Genomic DNA, 15,706 nt, shown 5'->3' on the forward strand with positions numbered 1-15,706 from the left:
CACTAGGGCTCTCTCTTGAGAGCCTCTTGCATCTCTGAACTTGAGAAAAGGCCAATGAGAAATTGGCAGACAGAATTTGCATGTCCCTCTATCAAGGGATGGAAATATGCCATCTGTCCATTCAGATTTTTTTTTCAGAGCCAAGCGGTTGTGTGATCAGCGAGCTGCATTCACATACTGTTCCACTCATCTCTACATAGAATATGCTGTTGGGTCTACGGCGCATATCAGCGACTTTCTCCTTCTCTGCACGGCAGTGCAGCTTTGCCCCTGGGCGCTTCAAGCGCTGCTTAAAGAGTTATTTTCTCTAAAAGAGCAATACACAGCTGACATTGAATGTCCTTTTTAAGGACACGTCTTTATAAAGATGCCATTCCGTCCCTGTGTATCATGGCCCACCATGACGCAGTATATGGCAAGTCCTTGGGTAAGCACGACTTGATTATCAGGTTCCTTAGAGGTGCCCAGAGACTGAACCCTCCCCGTCCAAGCCTGTTCCCCTCCTGGGATCTCTCAGTGGTCCACTCGGGCCTTCAGAGACCCCCTTTGAGCTGCTTGACTCAGTTGAGCGCAAGGCCCTCTCCCTGAAGGCGGCCCCCCTGATAACGTTAGCCTCCATCAAGAGGGTTGGGGACCTGCAAGCGTTCTCTGTCAGCAAGAGCCTGGAGTTCAGTCCAGCACATTCTCACGTTATCCTGAGGGCGCGACCGGGCTACATGCCCAAGGTTCCTACGTCCCCCTTCAGGGACCAGGTCATGAACCTGCAAGCGGCAGATGGCGGAAAGGGAACGCCATCTCCAAACAGAGGTTAACTCACTGGGTAGTTGACGCCATCTCACTGGCTTGCCATGCCCACCCCCTTGCGGGTTCGAGCACACTTGACGAGAAGTGTGGCATCCTCGTGGGCACTGGCCAACGGCATCTCTCTAGCAGACATCTGCAGAGTATCGGGCTGGGCAACACCCAGTGCCTTTGCAAGATTTTATAATCTCATTTTGAGTCGGTGTCATCCCGTGTTTTGTCAGGTCCGAGCAGGTAGAACTCGGTAATGCAGAACGGCTGACCGGGTGTTCCGCTTGCACACAGCGCCCTTCAAAAAGTTGATCCAGTGCACCTTCTCTCCCAGGTTAGACTAAGCGTTGCTGCCTGGATGCTCTCCTCCCTAGCTTTCTGGCCTGCAAATTCAGTGGAGCAATTCACATCCAGACCCACTACGAGCCACATGTGCTCTGTACTGGGGTAGGGCTCCACAGGCCTAGTTCCCTCTTCAGGCAACTCCCTGTGATGTATTTTCCGCAGTACGATCCCCCTGTCGGCGGACCTGCGTCTCCCTTAGGCAGTCTCACTGCCCCCGGTCGCCGTGCTTGTAGAGCTCCTTCCTCATCAGGCAGGACTTACCTCCGTGCTGCATAGGACTTCACATCCCTCTTGGTGTATTTGCCACATATTACCTCCCCCTAGTCTGGGCAGGATGTGGCCTCCACAGGGTCTTTTCCCCCTGAAAGAATCGGACCGGGAAGGACCGCCTTCCCCGACGCATTTCATAGTGCTAAGATAACCCCAGCTGCTTCACACTCTATGTGAGAGACATAGAGAGAGAAAAGGCTGCGGCTGCCAGGCTTACTCCCATGCTAGTCATGTAGGAACTGTTCCCATCTCAGGGGTGTTGAGAACCTAAGGTCTGTATATGATATCTCTTTTGGGGGCATTGGAGAGGGCTACATACAGCCGATACAGTTGCCTCTAGCATGCAGCAGCCTGCTTGAATCTGTGTCGGCAGTTCACGTAACACTGACTAATAAGTGGCGCTTTTGAATGGGAGCCCTTATGTCACTTCATTCCACACAACATCGAGTGAGTCACAGAAGGGGAACATCACGGGAGGGATGGGAACAAGACGTTGTGTCCCTCCTGCCACGGCTCTAGACCTACCACTGTAAAAGGCTATGCCTTATTCTCGGCTCCTCAGTGCAAAAACCTGACTGACAGACACATGCAAGCTTCCTTGTTCCCTGTTCTCCTGGACATGCAAATTCTGTCTGCCAATTTCTCATTGGCCTTATTAAAATAAAATGTTTATATTGCCCATAGACTACTCAAAAACAAACAAATATGCAAAAATGAATAGGTTGTTTGAACATGTTGCAATTTGGAATTGAGTAAGGGTCCCCATAAAATTCATTTTGCAATTGTTCATGAAAATTGTAACTTCTCTTATGGCTGGGCGATATGAAAAAAATATTTGAATAATAATTGCATGTAAAATATCTGATTATATGATCAACCCCAAGGTCGGTGAATATTTTTACTTTATTGATTTTGCTTTGAAATTTATATAAATTCATTGAAACACGAAAAACTTAAACAAAAAACATTTCTAAATTCAAATCGAACTTTAAACAAAATGAAAAAAGCAATTAAAATAACAAAGTGATTAAAAAACCTTATATATAACCACCTCCCTAAATCCAATCATTTACTGTCTCCAATGGCCGCATTTGCCATCATGCAAGTATCAGTAAGCGGCAACAGGTGCAAATCAAGAACTAAATACTATTATAAATGTAAAGATAATTATAATAATCATCATAATAAATGACCCTAAAAAATTCAATTGTGTTCCCAAAAAATGCTGCCAAATGTTTTTTCTTATGGATTGTGTTTGCATTGCGTTTTGGTAATACAGTTGATGCTGCTTAAAGAAAAGAAATGCTGCTTAAAGGAAACAACATTTTAGGTTGGAGGTGAACGTGTCTTGTATTACTTTATGATTTAATCACTTTCGTCTTTGTTTCTTTAATACAAAGATATCTGTATATATTAATCAACCTGCAGAGTTGCGCTTTACAATGTGTAAGAGCGAATTGCTCCGTTACAGTACTTCTCGAAATGATCGGAGATTATTTGCAGCATTCTCATAGATTACATTATTCTTCTAAACAGTTTTCAGTTGAATGAAACAGAAACAAAGGAGTGATAACTCTTTACATGCTTGTTTCACGAGAAAGGGTCCCGTTGCACGCCAAATCAGACACGAGCATTGACAGCTTTTCTTTTGTCTGTTCTTAAAAATATAATAAAGTGTGTTTCTTCAATTGCGTCTTTTTGACTAACAGCATTTCTTGTCATGTGTCACTCCAAGACATCATACAGGTCACCCACCTGTTGGGTAGATGAGCAAAATTACTCACGCATGGAATACATTTGGAGAGGAGCTCGCAAACTGAATTGAGTCTTGTCGTATTTTGCGTGTGGCGGGTGCTATTTCACCCCCTGGGTGCACATAAAAAATAACGAACGTTCAGAAAATCGCTCGTAGAAAATGCTCTTAACAGCCAAGGTCAATAGTTATTGGGAAAGGAGGCTCAAAACTTTATGAATGTGCGTGTCTAGGAGCAGGGCCGCCATCAGGATTTATGGACAGAGACAACATTTTCCAATTATTTTCTCGCTGACTTCAGGCCTAAAAATGAACTAATTGCAAGCTTTAGTAATTCCAGCAGGTTGCAATATAATTGCCTTATAAGTGTAGCCAGTGGGACTTTAGGACCCAGGAGCGAGCAGCAAGGGCTTTAATGTAGAGGTGTCCATAAGGGCTGGTTCTTGTGTTTTGTCGGCCGCTTAGACAGGAAACGGAGGGGAGTGGAACCGCGATTATAGGTGAGCGTAGGCAGACAGGTGTTGGCGTCCCGCGTGTTGAAGTGTGTGTGTGCATGTGCAGTCACCAGTAATGGAATCACGGAAGCGCTCGGAGTTTAACGCCGGTAGGTATGCTTCCCTTAAAGAGTGTGGTTTTGATGTGAGCCGTGAGATGCTGTGGTGTGATTTATATTGTGGTTTATTTTGTAGAATGGGCGGGTAAACAGAACGAAGTTTGATATTCGCTGGTGTAACCGAGCGTTGGCGTGGAGTTCGCCTAGATACTTAGAAATAAGAAAATAACAAACGACTGCAGACAGAGTTTTAATCCGAGCTTCTCTCTTTATTAGCTTACACACCAGTAGTCGAACAAACCGGACATAAGCACACAACAACAAAACAGACTCTGTGCGCATGCACACTCACCATTTACGGCAAGCCCCGAGGGGATAATGTACTGCACACACACATATACACCATAGAGTGTAAAGGCACTCAATGTAACAACAATTAACTAAAATCCAAAATTAAGTTTGTTACACTGGGAATGCTCTCTCTCGTGTCTAGGTACGTATAGTCAAGGCATTGAGACGGTCCCCTGCTTTACGCGCTGAGTATATTTATATCCTATGGTTTTTAACAGACGGTGCTGGTGTTACAGAGTGTTTGCATAATTGCTGCCGTGTGTTGGTGCGGGCGGTTTAGCCCAAAGTAGGTATCTGTTAGCCTGATATCCAATTAATTGTTAGACTTTGGTCTTGCAAAGACTCATGTTTGTTTTATGTGTAGCCCATCATTATACCAGGCCCCGTGCGTTCCTTCATCCGTGCACACAGGCTGGTGCCCGCTCCGGCATTTGTGAGCTTCAGTGCACACAGGGTCATTAGGAGCCTTTTGTGAATGAACACCGTCTCTCGTGAGTGTTCCAAAGGTTTACAAGTGTTTTCAATGTATATCACCAGTGGGGTGCATGGGTGGGGGTTATGGGGATAAATAAATAAGTGTGTTTTTGTCATTCTAGGTCTTTGCAGTTTGTGTACTCTGTTTGGACATCCAGCCACTGTTTTCTCATGTATGAAACTTTTGTATGTTTTTATCATTCAGTTATATCAGGCCTGGGAACTTTACGATTAAGGTCATGTTCATCTGATTATGGATATTTTACTATTGAGACAACTTGTTGTATTTGGGCAGTGTGCAATATCTAAATTTGGGGTAGGGAAGTGCTAGTGGTATGTGAAATTTGGACAGCTTTCTGTACAGCTGATCATATCACTTTATTTGTTATTATACTGAAGCGGTCATTGCTTATGTTCTTATAATTAGTGGGCAGGGCTCAATGCTCAATGTATTAAGGTGACCATTTGTGTGGTGTGATTTAGAATTGTTGTGTCCTAATAAAACATTTTATGGTTGATATAGTATAACCTCGGTTGCTGTTTTGGTGTGCTGAACTCCTTCGGAGCATTGTACTCATGGTGAATTAAACGTGGATCCCTGTCAACATTGAGCACTGTGGTCCGGCCCAACCTCATTTATTGTAGTGTTTCATATGAATATTTATTTATGAGAATTCATGTAAGTGCCGCTGATGTATTACTGTCATTAATGGTTGCTTTGTATATAAAGAAATATTTTAACCATTCTGAAAGGATTCAAATAAATATTGTTTACGTTGCTTTTGTTACATCAGCCTTCAATTGGTTCATTTACTTGAATATCATTAGTGTGGGGTATATCTTTATTCTGGGGTATTAGTTGGGCCTCCCACCCCAGTCCAATAAATGGGAGTGGCGTAGTTAGACTATACTTGGGGTATACTATTGTGGGTTATTACCCCTAATGGCCACATAAGTATGGAATGGGTATCGTTAGGATTTTATCAATACTATTACTCTGATTGATACTCCTTATCGGTTTGTTTTTTATCAATTGTTAAATAATTGATAAAAATATATTTATATATTTTTTGAAAGAATGTTGTTTCTAGAGTAGCAACAGTTATGTTTACAACAGGAAAATCACTATATAAACTCACTGGAAACAAATCTAAAATGTCAATAAAATAATTGTATCCAATGGCTGTGAAGAAAGCAGGGAATGCTGTCAACAAGGGGCTGTGTTTGATGTCAATCAAACTGTGCACATGTGGGTCAAGTGCAGGTGGACCTGTCACTGTCTTTGCTGCCTACATAGTGCCGGGGAAAATTGCGATGTTTATTTTTTATTTTAGAAAGACGTCATAAAAAAAATTAGACGGGTCGCCTTCCACAGTGGCTGGTACGTCAGCATAATACTCGGCATTAAAAATTTATTTGGAATCGCATCCACACTTTCTACTGGAAAATTATCTCTAGAAAGTTTTAAACGATCACGTGTTGGTGAATGGTGAGACACCCTGCTTGCCACTAGTTTTTTAACAAAGAGCCATAGGTTCCCGACCCCTGATCTAGCATGACCATCCATCTACTTTTTTTGGATCTGAACAAAGTGACCAAATATTTGTAGAGCAACCTCTGTATGTGACCTGTAAAGATGGCACTTGCATGTCAATGGCAAAAATCTGAAAATACAATGCGCATGAACCCAGATGAGGGAAGAAATAAGCCCGTTATTCACATATTATCGACACTAAATATTATGTGTCCTCCTGTGTATTAAAATTAAAATGGGTGTTAATAGATTTTAAGTGCACTGAATGTGTGTAGGCTTCACAATTTCACTGATAACATACATACATCAACCAGACGTCTATTTGATGTGTGCGTGTTTACATCAGAAGATGTATTTTTTTTACTTTGTTTGCTCAACTGCAATACGTTTATAAGATGTATGACAATAAGTACTGTCTTGGATGTTAATAAGATGTTCAGTAGATATCTTTAAGATGTTTTAGATGTTTAGAATCTGATCTTTTTAATATGTTTAGCAGATATTAATTAGATTGTGATTTTTTCCAGATGAAAAGATCTAAAACAGATATATCTAAGATGTACATGTGCTACCTGTGTTTAGTGCAAGCACAAAATGTTTTTTAAAAGCTTTATTTTTATTTTTAAACTTGATGGAACATTCCATACTTGTGTTCATTAGGAAAAGTAATGTAGTTTTTACTTGTTTCATATAAGTTCATGCATCTTTGTGACCATACAGAGTTGTGTGTATTAAAGAGCCAGAGTGTTAAAGTAAACCATGAGAAAGGGAGCCAATAAGCTGGAACTCAGCAAATTTGAAGAGGATTCCTCAGGTGTGGTAAAGCTATAGACAGAAAGAGAAAATTAGGTCAGTAGCTTGTCTTTAGATGTGCTCAGTTTATAAAAATAAATAATAAAAAATATCATATGAAAGTGTTTTAGAATTATTAGAATTTTTTTAAATGAAACAATCCATTACTGTTCTTACTTACTTGAGAAGGGAGGTACAGTTGAAAGGACTGTGAACCTTTGAATGTATTAAGGTGATCTCTGTAAACTTATCATTACTATTGTTAACAGTCCTGATAGCCTTAACTGTGAAAACTTCAGTGGGATATATTAGCAGATCCATTTCCCCTGGTTCACATACATTTTCATCAAGGCTGACCACAAAACAGGAAGTGATGCTGAAAACAGTCCCGCCATTATTTCCGGTATCTTCAGATGCATCACTAAATTTAAATTTGGCTGGAAAAAAACTCCTAAAACTGAACATCTCTCCAACTGTTGCCATATACTTCTCCTCTGTGCCAGAGTAGACTGTTTGACACATATCTTTGCTTAAAAGTCGCATGGCATCTGTCAGCAGGAAATAAAGTGATTTGAAAGGAAAATCTTGGTAACTTGTGCTGTTCCTGCCTTTGGTGTAAAAATGTGCATTGAATACTTTATTAAATTTAGGATCAGCATCTACATAGCTCTGCAATGCAGACGTGTGTTCCTTTGTACCTCCTGGAATCCTCTTCGTACATGTTGCATTACTTTGCCACATTGACTTAAAATATAGATTATTGTTAAGCTCTCTCTGGAGCAGACCTCCTGGTTTTGTGACCATTTGCAGCATCTCGTCCCTACAATTGCTGTATGAGAAATCCACAGCTTTATGAAGCATGTCCATTTGTTTCACCTCATCAGCTACCTGCACCACAGTCTGAAAGCAGAATTAAATCACAGCGGAAAATTTGAAAAAATTCAAAGCCTGCTAAGCACCAAGTTTGATGAAACAGTTAACTAACGCTTTACCTTAGTTAATGTTCAGCATAAAAGCAGGGTTGCCACAAGAAAAATCTTAGAAATTGGATTAGAGCATCGTTGAAATTTAAGAAGGACTATTTTGTTCATCTTGGCCTATCACATGGGCCATTCTACAGAATTTGTTCAAACTGTGGTCCCACAATAGAAATAACTATTAAAAAACTTTAAAATTAAGAACTCTGACATTGGATATTTCAGAAGAACATGTTATGACCTATTTAAACACAAGGCATTCATTTAGATAATAATAAGCTAAATATATACAATATCATAATTTATAGAAGGGCTAGTCATCTGGCGGCCCAAAGGCCAAATCCTGCCCGTCAATAACTTTTATCTGACCCTCCGCCTGATTTTGATAAAATCACATCAAAGTCTGACACATCTGAGCACGGTAACACTTTAGAATACTGTATCTTACTTAATGCATAACTAATAAGGAATTACTGCAGACCTAATAGGTAATTCTTCATTAACACTTAAGTCACTACTATTAACTACTAAGGAAGATGTGTTAACTAATCAGTATGTAATAGCATTTTATAGTTGTGTTAAGTAACGATTAGCTAATCAATAACTATTGAATTCAGTCATGCCTCCTGATGAACTACTTTTAATTATCTACTAATTCAGCAACAGGAGAAATAACTATTGAGTAACTACTAATGAACAGTCGATTAATTACAATTACAATAATATCATAACAATTAGCCATTTCAATATTCAGGTTGTGGCCCTTTCTTCTTCCTTACTTCTAATGTTATTATTACTATGGAAATACAATAAACAGTTTGTGGAATTGCTACACTCCCAAAATGAGTCATTACAGCAAATTTAGTCATTTTGGCCTGTATGGTCAATTGCTTTGTGTGTGTGGTCTGTAACCAGAAATCAACAACGGAATGGAACCCCATCCCCACTATAAGTGACTAGCCATCTTACCTCTGGTAGGTTTATGATTTATATACAGTATAGTGTGTGTGTCTCTTGTTTTCCTCAGCACATATCACATTACATTTGGGTAAATTATTCCTGTATGTAAGGCAATGACTGAGGGGAAGGGAACATACAGGGAACCCCTGAGTAATTAATAAAGAATTACCACATAATTATGAGGGAATTACTTACAACCCGGAACAGTATTCTAAAGTGAAATTACAGGGAACCAATGATTATTTAATACAGAATTACCAGATAATCATTCATTAATGGGGATCCCTGTATTTTCACTTTAGAGTTGGCTAGTCACTTATAGAGATTGCTAAGACATGTGACCAACTGGGCGGCAACGTCATCAGAACGCAAATAATTATGGGTATGTTTGGCCCGTTTACATAGGCTGGCATCGCATAGCAGGCTAGTGGCATGAAAATAATAGAAAAATTAGCGTGAAAAACAGAATATAATCCTACAAAATGCAGCGGGCTAAAGAAAACATTGTCGGACCATACCGCCTAAAACTACATCCTAATGCAAAGACGAGATATGACGAGAAAATAAAGGGAATCAAAGGACTGAATTCTTACGAGCATAGTGACTGGTCAGGGGAGGTCAACCTGAAAAGGCTGTGTTGTGGTGCTTTTGCAGACAGCCTGAATGTTTGCAGACATGGTTACTTGCGATAATCAGAACTATCCTATACAGTGGTTCCATTTAGGTTGCGTGGGATTCAGCAGCGCACCAGCCAGAGAAGAGTTATGGCAATGCGATGCTTGTACATGTCTGTGACTTATCATCCACAACCTACCTCATACATTTCCAGTTATCTTTTCGATGGACTCTTTATAAATGTCTTCATCTAAATGTATTTACATGTTAAATATGTAAAGAAACTGAAATTAAGTTGGTTGTTACTACCATTTAAGTTATGTAATTGTGTATTGCAATCCAAACTGATTTTGCACAATTCTTCCTTAATACAGATAAAGGAGGCAGAATTTCATTCAGTCTTTGTGTATTTTATTTACAGAGATGGCTAAAAATAATTACATGTGAGAAGTGACATTACAAAATCTTTTGAAAAAAAAATAATAATTTACATATTAGATGTGAGCATGGTGTATAATTCTAACACGACGGCTTCACAACAATACTTGGACACATATTGGTCAAAGCACAGCACACAATCACAATTTTATCCAGCAAAGTCTTATCCTCCCCCTCACAAGGCACCACATATCCCAGGCCCAGTCAGGATCACACTCCAACATTTCATAGGCAGGTTTGCCTGCAAACACAGTCACCAAATAAATTGCTATGTAGCCTAGATGTACAACATTTAAAACTGATTAACGTTACGCTTTAGTACATTGGTAACTTAAGCTCATTTTCTAGCCATTTCATGCTAGTTAACGGTTAACATTGGCCTAACGTCAAATCTAATGGTCTGGTTAAATCAAACAAAACACGCTGGTTATTTGCCCACAACATATCATTTACAATTACGCTCTGTAATTTAACTTTGTGAAAATGCTTTGAACACACCATCATGTGTGGTGGAGTGTTATCGAAGGTAATCTTGGACCTCCTTACTGCTACTATCCATGCCATTCGTCACACTTTTTGTCACCTCTGAAACATGGCTTGTACTATTATTTTTCCACGCTGGAAAACGATAAAAGGATTTTCCGTTCTTATATTAAGCTTTATGCCACTTCTATCGTGAGAACGACTATTGCAGTTTATAACACAGCAGGTAGACGGCACCTTGAACACTGCGTTCTTCCCTCCATGCAATCAAGTCTGGTGCCTTCTGTTTGTGCCGCGGATTCCCAAAATGCTTTGCGTTCACCACTGGTAATACGTCACGATGACGTCACATTAGCAATCTCTATTGTGGGGATGGGGTTCCATTCCGTTGTTGATTTCTGGTTACAGACCACACTCACAAAGCAATTGACCATACAGGCCAAAACTACTAAATTTGCTGTAATGACTCATTTTGGGAGTGTAGTAATTCCACGAAATGCGTATTGCATTTCCATAGTAAAAATAACATTAGAAGTAAGGAAGAAGAAAGGGCCACAACCTGAATATTGTAATGGCTAATTGTTATGATATTATTGTAATTGTAATTAATCGACTGTTCATTAGCAGTTACTCAATAGTTATTTCTCCTGTTGCTGAATTAGTAGATAATTAAAAGTAGTTCATCAGGAGGCATGACTGAATTCAATAGTTATTGATTAGCTAATCGTTACTTAACACAACTATAAAATGCTATTACATACTGATTAGTTAACACATCTTCCTTAGTAGTTAATTGTAGTGAATTAAGTGTTAATGAAGAATTACCTATTAGTTCTGCAGTAATTCCTTATTAGTTATGCATTAAGTAAGATACAGTATTCTAAAGTGTTACCCTGAGCACTCTCTACGTAAAACCCAGTGGTGAGTTTAACAACACTAAACGGTGCGTGCAGAATCATTCAGGTGCCATCAGAAGTAATCCATGATCTAGTTCCAGACCAAAGCGTGCTTTTAAGCTTGTACAGCAATGGATTTTTTCTCGGTCCATAGTGCTCGATAAAAGTGCTAACGTGAAGCGCCATTGGACCTTCATACATGCCCTGACTGTCTTTATTTCTATATACAGCTTATGTACTGATGTCAGCATTCTCAAATCCAAACATCCTCAAATCATTAATCCGTTTATTAAAGATTATCTGCACAAATATCTGACTCCTGCACAAATTCACAGGCAAGGAAAAGCTCATTTTCCCCTCATTAAATGGGAGGATAAGTTAGAACAGACACTGATTTTTATTTTTTATATTTTTTTCCAGTTTTACATTTATTTCATGTAAAAAGGCAGTTCTATATTAGATTTCCATTCTGGCTTCAGCAGATCTAAATGTTCTTCCTCAGTTTTCATAATATGTAAACAATAGCCCTACAATGTTAAAACGTTCATTATACTAAGTTTTGTTTTCATGTTAACATGCTAGTTACAGTGAAACAATTAGCAAAGAAAGGTCTGGAAGTAAGACTGCCCCCTTCATTCCAAATGGGATAAATAAGGCTCCGAAGGGCACTTCAAAGGAAGAACAATCATTGCCGCCATGCTGAATGGTCGTTCTAAAATGAAGTGGTCATAAATAGCTGCTTTGAAGAGCCCTTAGAAACGAATGTTTCCATAGAGGTCAACTGATGGACACTTCATTCCCAAGTAAACCGGAACCGGACTTTTCGTCATAAATCTGCTGGTTGTGCCTATAAGGTAACCATCCAGATGCCGAATGTCTATCCAGAGTTGCGTGCACCATTCACGCACGTCTTTAATATGTTTAGTTGGGGTCCCACAGGAACCCTAAACCTAGCTCTATCCCTTAATCTAAACATAATTTACACCTTAGTAACAGCAAATGCGACTCTCTAGAGACTTTGTTGTAAAGAAATTTTTCTTTAATAACAAATAAAACGTGCAGGAAATATGCATAAATCTTGTTTTATTAAATATGTTTTTTATTAAAACATGCAAAAACTGTTGAGTTGGGAGATGTTACTATAGAGTATTGTGCATGCAGATTATATTTTAAATGGTTAAGATCTGTATCATACATTTCTTTGATCAAGTTCATTAAGACAATTTTATTAACTGTAGGTGAAAATCTTTAATGTAGGAAACGTATCCAAGAAAAGTTATATCCAATAATTGTTGAATTTAATGTGCAGGATCACTGAATGAAACACTGATGACAATAAACTCACTTATTATTATAACTTAATTGAATAAAATAGAATAATCTGCCTTATTCGCTTACATATGGCATTACTTTAATGTGTGTGAGCGTGTATACCATGACACTGTGATGTTAAAATTATGTATTAGTGACATCATTAAGTGATGACGTAAAAGATCTGCTGGATAATTTCCTAAACCTAACCCTGATCATCAAAAATGTAACTTAATTTTACAACAGTAGCCATAGTTTCAACATTGTATATTGTAATAAAATCATAATAGCCACAAAATTAAAAATTCATCCATCTAATCCACCTTCTATAGCTACTTGTCCTATGTAGTGTCACGGGTAGTGCTGTAGCCTATCCCAGCTGTCTCGGGCAGAAGGCAGGGAAACACAATATACAGGTGGCCAGTCCATCACAGAAAATTGGTTACTATATGAACACCATATTATAGTAAAACTATGAATAATTTTTGTACGGGTTAGTCTCCCACGACTTTTGCAAAAGGAGTGATACAATATACACATGGCCGATGCTGAGCCACTGGAGAAAGCCATTACCCCTCTTGCCCTAGATGAAGAAGTGATGCATGCGATCGACAGACCCCAGATCAAACTCTTCTCTCAACTCACCAACCTTCACAGTGACCAAGTCACTACAAGAAAAGTCAAGCATTTGTATACATTTTTATTTCTAATTCTAAGCAGTAGTGAAGAAAATATTAAGAGTGGAGTCAGGAAACATAATGTGAAAAAGAGTAGGACAAAAGGCAAGTTGAACCAGGGTCACTGGGATGAAAAAGCTAATTTACACTGTCATTACACCCCGAGCCACTCTCCTCTGAGAAAAAGACACTGATATTTATACCTGGTGAAAACAGTCTCTCCGATAAAATAAAACCTGCTACTAGTGTTGCAGTCAAGACCACCTAAACCGAGACAAAGACAAGACCGAGACAAGACCAAGACCATGCTCAAACCCTCAATGCTGGGTCAAGACCAAGACCAGACCAGTGCGAGTTGATGCACACTGAATGACACACTTACGATAAAATGTGGAACATGAAAACCATAGGCACTCCTCAAATGGATCTGAAAGATCCACATTCCCATAAAAACATCCACAGAAAACAAATGAAGATTCCTCTTTATTCACCTCTTTTATTGGAATATATATATATATATATATATATATATATATATATATATATATATATATATATACACTCACCTAAAGGATTATTAGGAACACCTGTTCAATTTCTCATTAATGCAATTATCTAATCAACCAATCACCTGGCAGTTGCTTCAATGCATTTAGGGGTGTGGTCCTGGTCAGGACAATCTCCTGAACTCCAAACTGAATGTCAGAATGGGAAAGAAAGGTGATTTAAGCAATTTTGAGCGTGGCATGGTTGTTGGTGCCAGACGGGCCGGTCTGAGTATTTCACAATCTGCTCAGTTACTGGGATTTTCACGCACAACCATTTCTAGGGTTTACAAAGAATGGTGTGAAAAGGAAAAACATCCAGTATGCGGCAGTCCTGTGGGCAAAAATGCCTTGTTGATGCTAGAGGTCAGAGGAGAATGGGCCGACTGATTCAAGCTGATAGAAGAGCAAATTTGCCTGAAATAACCACTCGTTACAACCGAGGTATGCAGCAAAGCATTTGTGAAGCCACAACACGCACAACCTTGAGGCGGATGGGCTACAACAGCAGAAGACCCCACCGGGTACCACTCATCTCCACTACAAATAGGAAAAAGAGGCTACAATTTGCAAGAGCTCACCAAAATTGGACAGTTGAAGACTGGAAAAATGTTGCCTGGTCTGATGAGTCTCAATTTCTGTTGAGACATTCAGATGGTAGAGTCAGAATTTGGCGTAAACAGAATGAGAACATGGATCCATCATGCCTTGTTACCACTGTGCAGGCTGGTGGTGGTGGTGTAATGGTGTGGGGGATGTTTTCTTGGCACACTTTAGGCCCCTTAGTGCCAATTGGGCATCGTTTAAATGCCACGGCCTACCTGAGCATTGTTTCTGACCATGTCCATCCCTTTATGGCCACCATGTACCCATCCTCTGATGGCTACTTCCAGCAGGATAATGCACCATGTCACCAAGGTCGAATCATTTCAAATTGGTTTCTTGAACATGACAATGAGTTCACTGTACTAAAATGGCCCCCACAGTCACCAGATCTCAACCCAATAGAGCATCTTTGGGATGTGGTGGAACGGGAGCTTCGTGCCCTGGATGTGCATCCCACAAATCTCCATCAACTGCAAGATGCTGTCTTATCAATATGGGCCAACATTTCTAAAGAATGCTTTCAGCACCTCGTTGAATCAATGCCACGTAGAATTAAGGCAGTTCTGAAGGCGAAAGGGGGTCAAACACAGTATTAGTATGGTGTTCCTAATAATCCTTTAGGTGAGTGTATATATATACATATATAGTAAGCATTGCATTGCAGAATTTATATACATCTGTGTGTTTTCTTTTGGACACTTTTTTTTGCAGATGAACTCTTTGTGGTTTAGGTCAGTGTTTCCCCACCTTTTTTCAGCCACAGCACACTTTTTACAATTAAAAAAATCACATGGCACACCACTATCCCACATAACCATTGTGGATAGTTTCCTTTTCAAGAACTTGTCCATGTTTTCTGTCTGTCTTAGTAGTGTCAACGTGTAATGTTTGAAATTCAGCTATGCGAAAAACAAAAGTATCATAGGTATGCTGTATAATGTCACAGATGCCAAGAGTGCTAATTGGATAATGATAATAATGATAATGGTCTTTTCCAATTAGTAGATTTGTTCTTGCAAATTAATGTTCGCAACAGCACAGCACATAAATGTTTTATATATTTTAATTGACTGTATTTTCCAAAAATAAAGTCGCACCTGACTATAAGTTGCACCAGGCCAACATCACATTGTTGGTAGAGAGAGCGAGAGTGAGAGAGAGAGAGAAAGCACATAGGTCGAGGTTGGATCCAGTGTTATGAAAATCTGTGCTACCTGCTCAGGATGTGCTACCAGCAGTGAAAACAGTGATATGCAATGTTAAACCAGGGTAGCACATGTCGGGAGGCATAGGAGAACCTGTCAGTGTGTACTACAACAGCATGAAATGTCTTA

At 39.5% G+C, this 15,706-nt stretch overlaps 1 protein-coding gene across 1 annotated transcript in view; it reads right to left on the reverse strand.

Annotated features, from left to right (window-relative positions):
* Positions 1-2,359: 2,359 nt before the first annotated feature.
* si:ch211-145b13.6 (uncharacterized) overlaps positions 2,360-15,706 on the reverse strand; it is a 32,271-nt gene continuing 18,924 nt past the window's right edge. The window contains exons 3-4 of the mRNA XM_052127415.1: positions 7,046-7,764; positions 2,360-6,897 (exon numbers count right to left, since the gene is read on the reverse strand). Of these exons, the coding sequence (XP_051983375.1) occupies positions 6,804-6,897; positions 7,046-7,764 (813 nt within the window). The 3' untranslated portion in view covers positions 2,360-6,803. The remainder of the gene's footprint in view (positions 6,898-7,045; positions 7,765-15,706) is intronic.

The sequence above is a fragment of the Xyrauchen texanus genome, chromosome 5, assembly GCF_025860055.1.
Source record: "Xyrauchen texanus isolate HMW12.3.18 chromosome 5, RBS_HiC_50CHRs, whole genome shotgun sequence".
NCBI lineage: Eukaryota > Metazoa > Chordata > Actinopteri > Cypriniformes > Catostomidae > Xyrauchen > Xyrauchen texanus.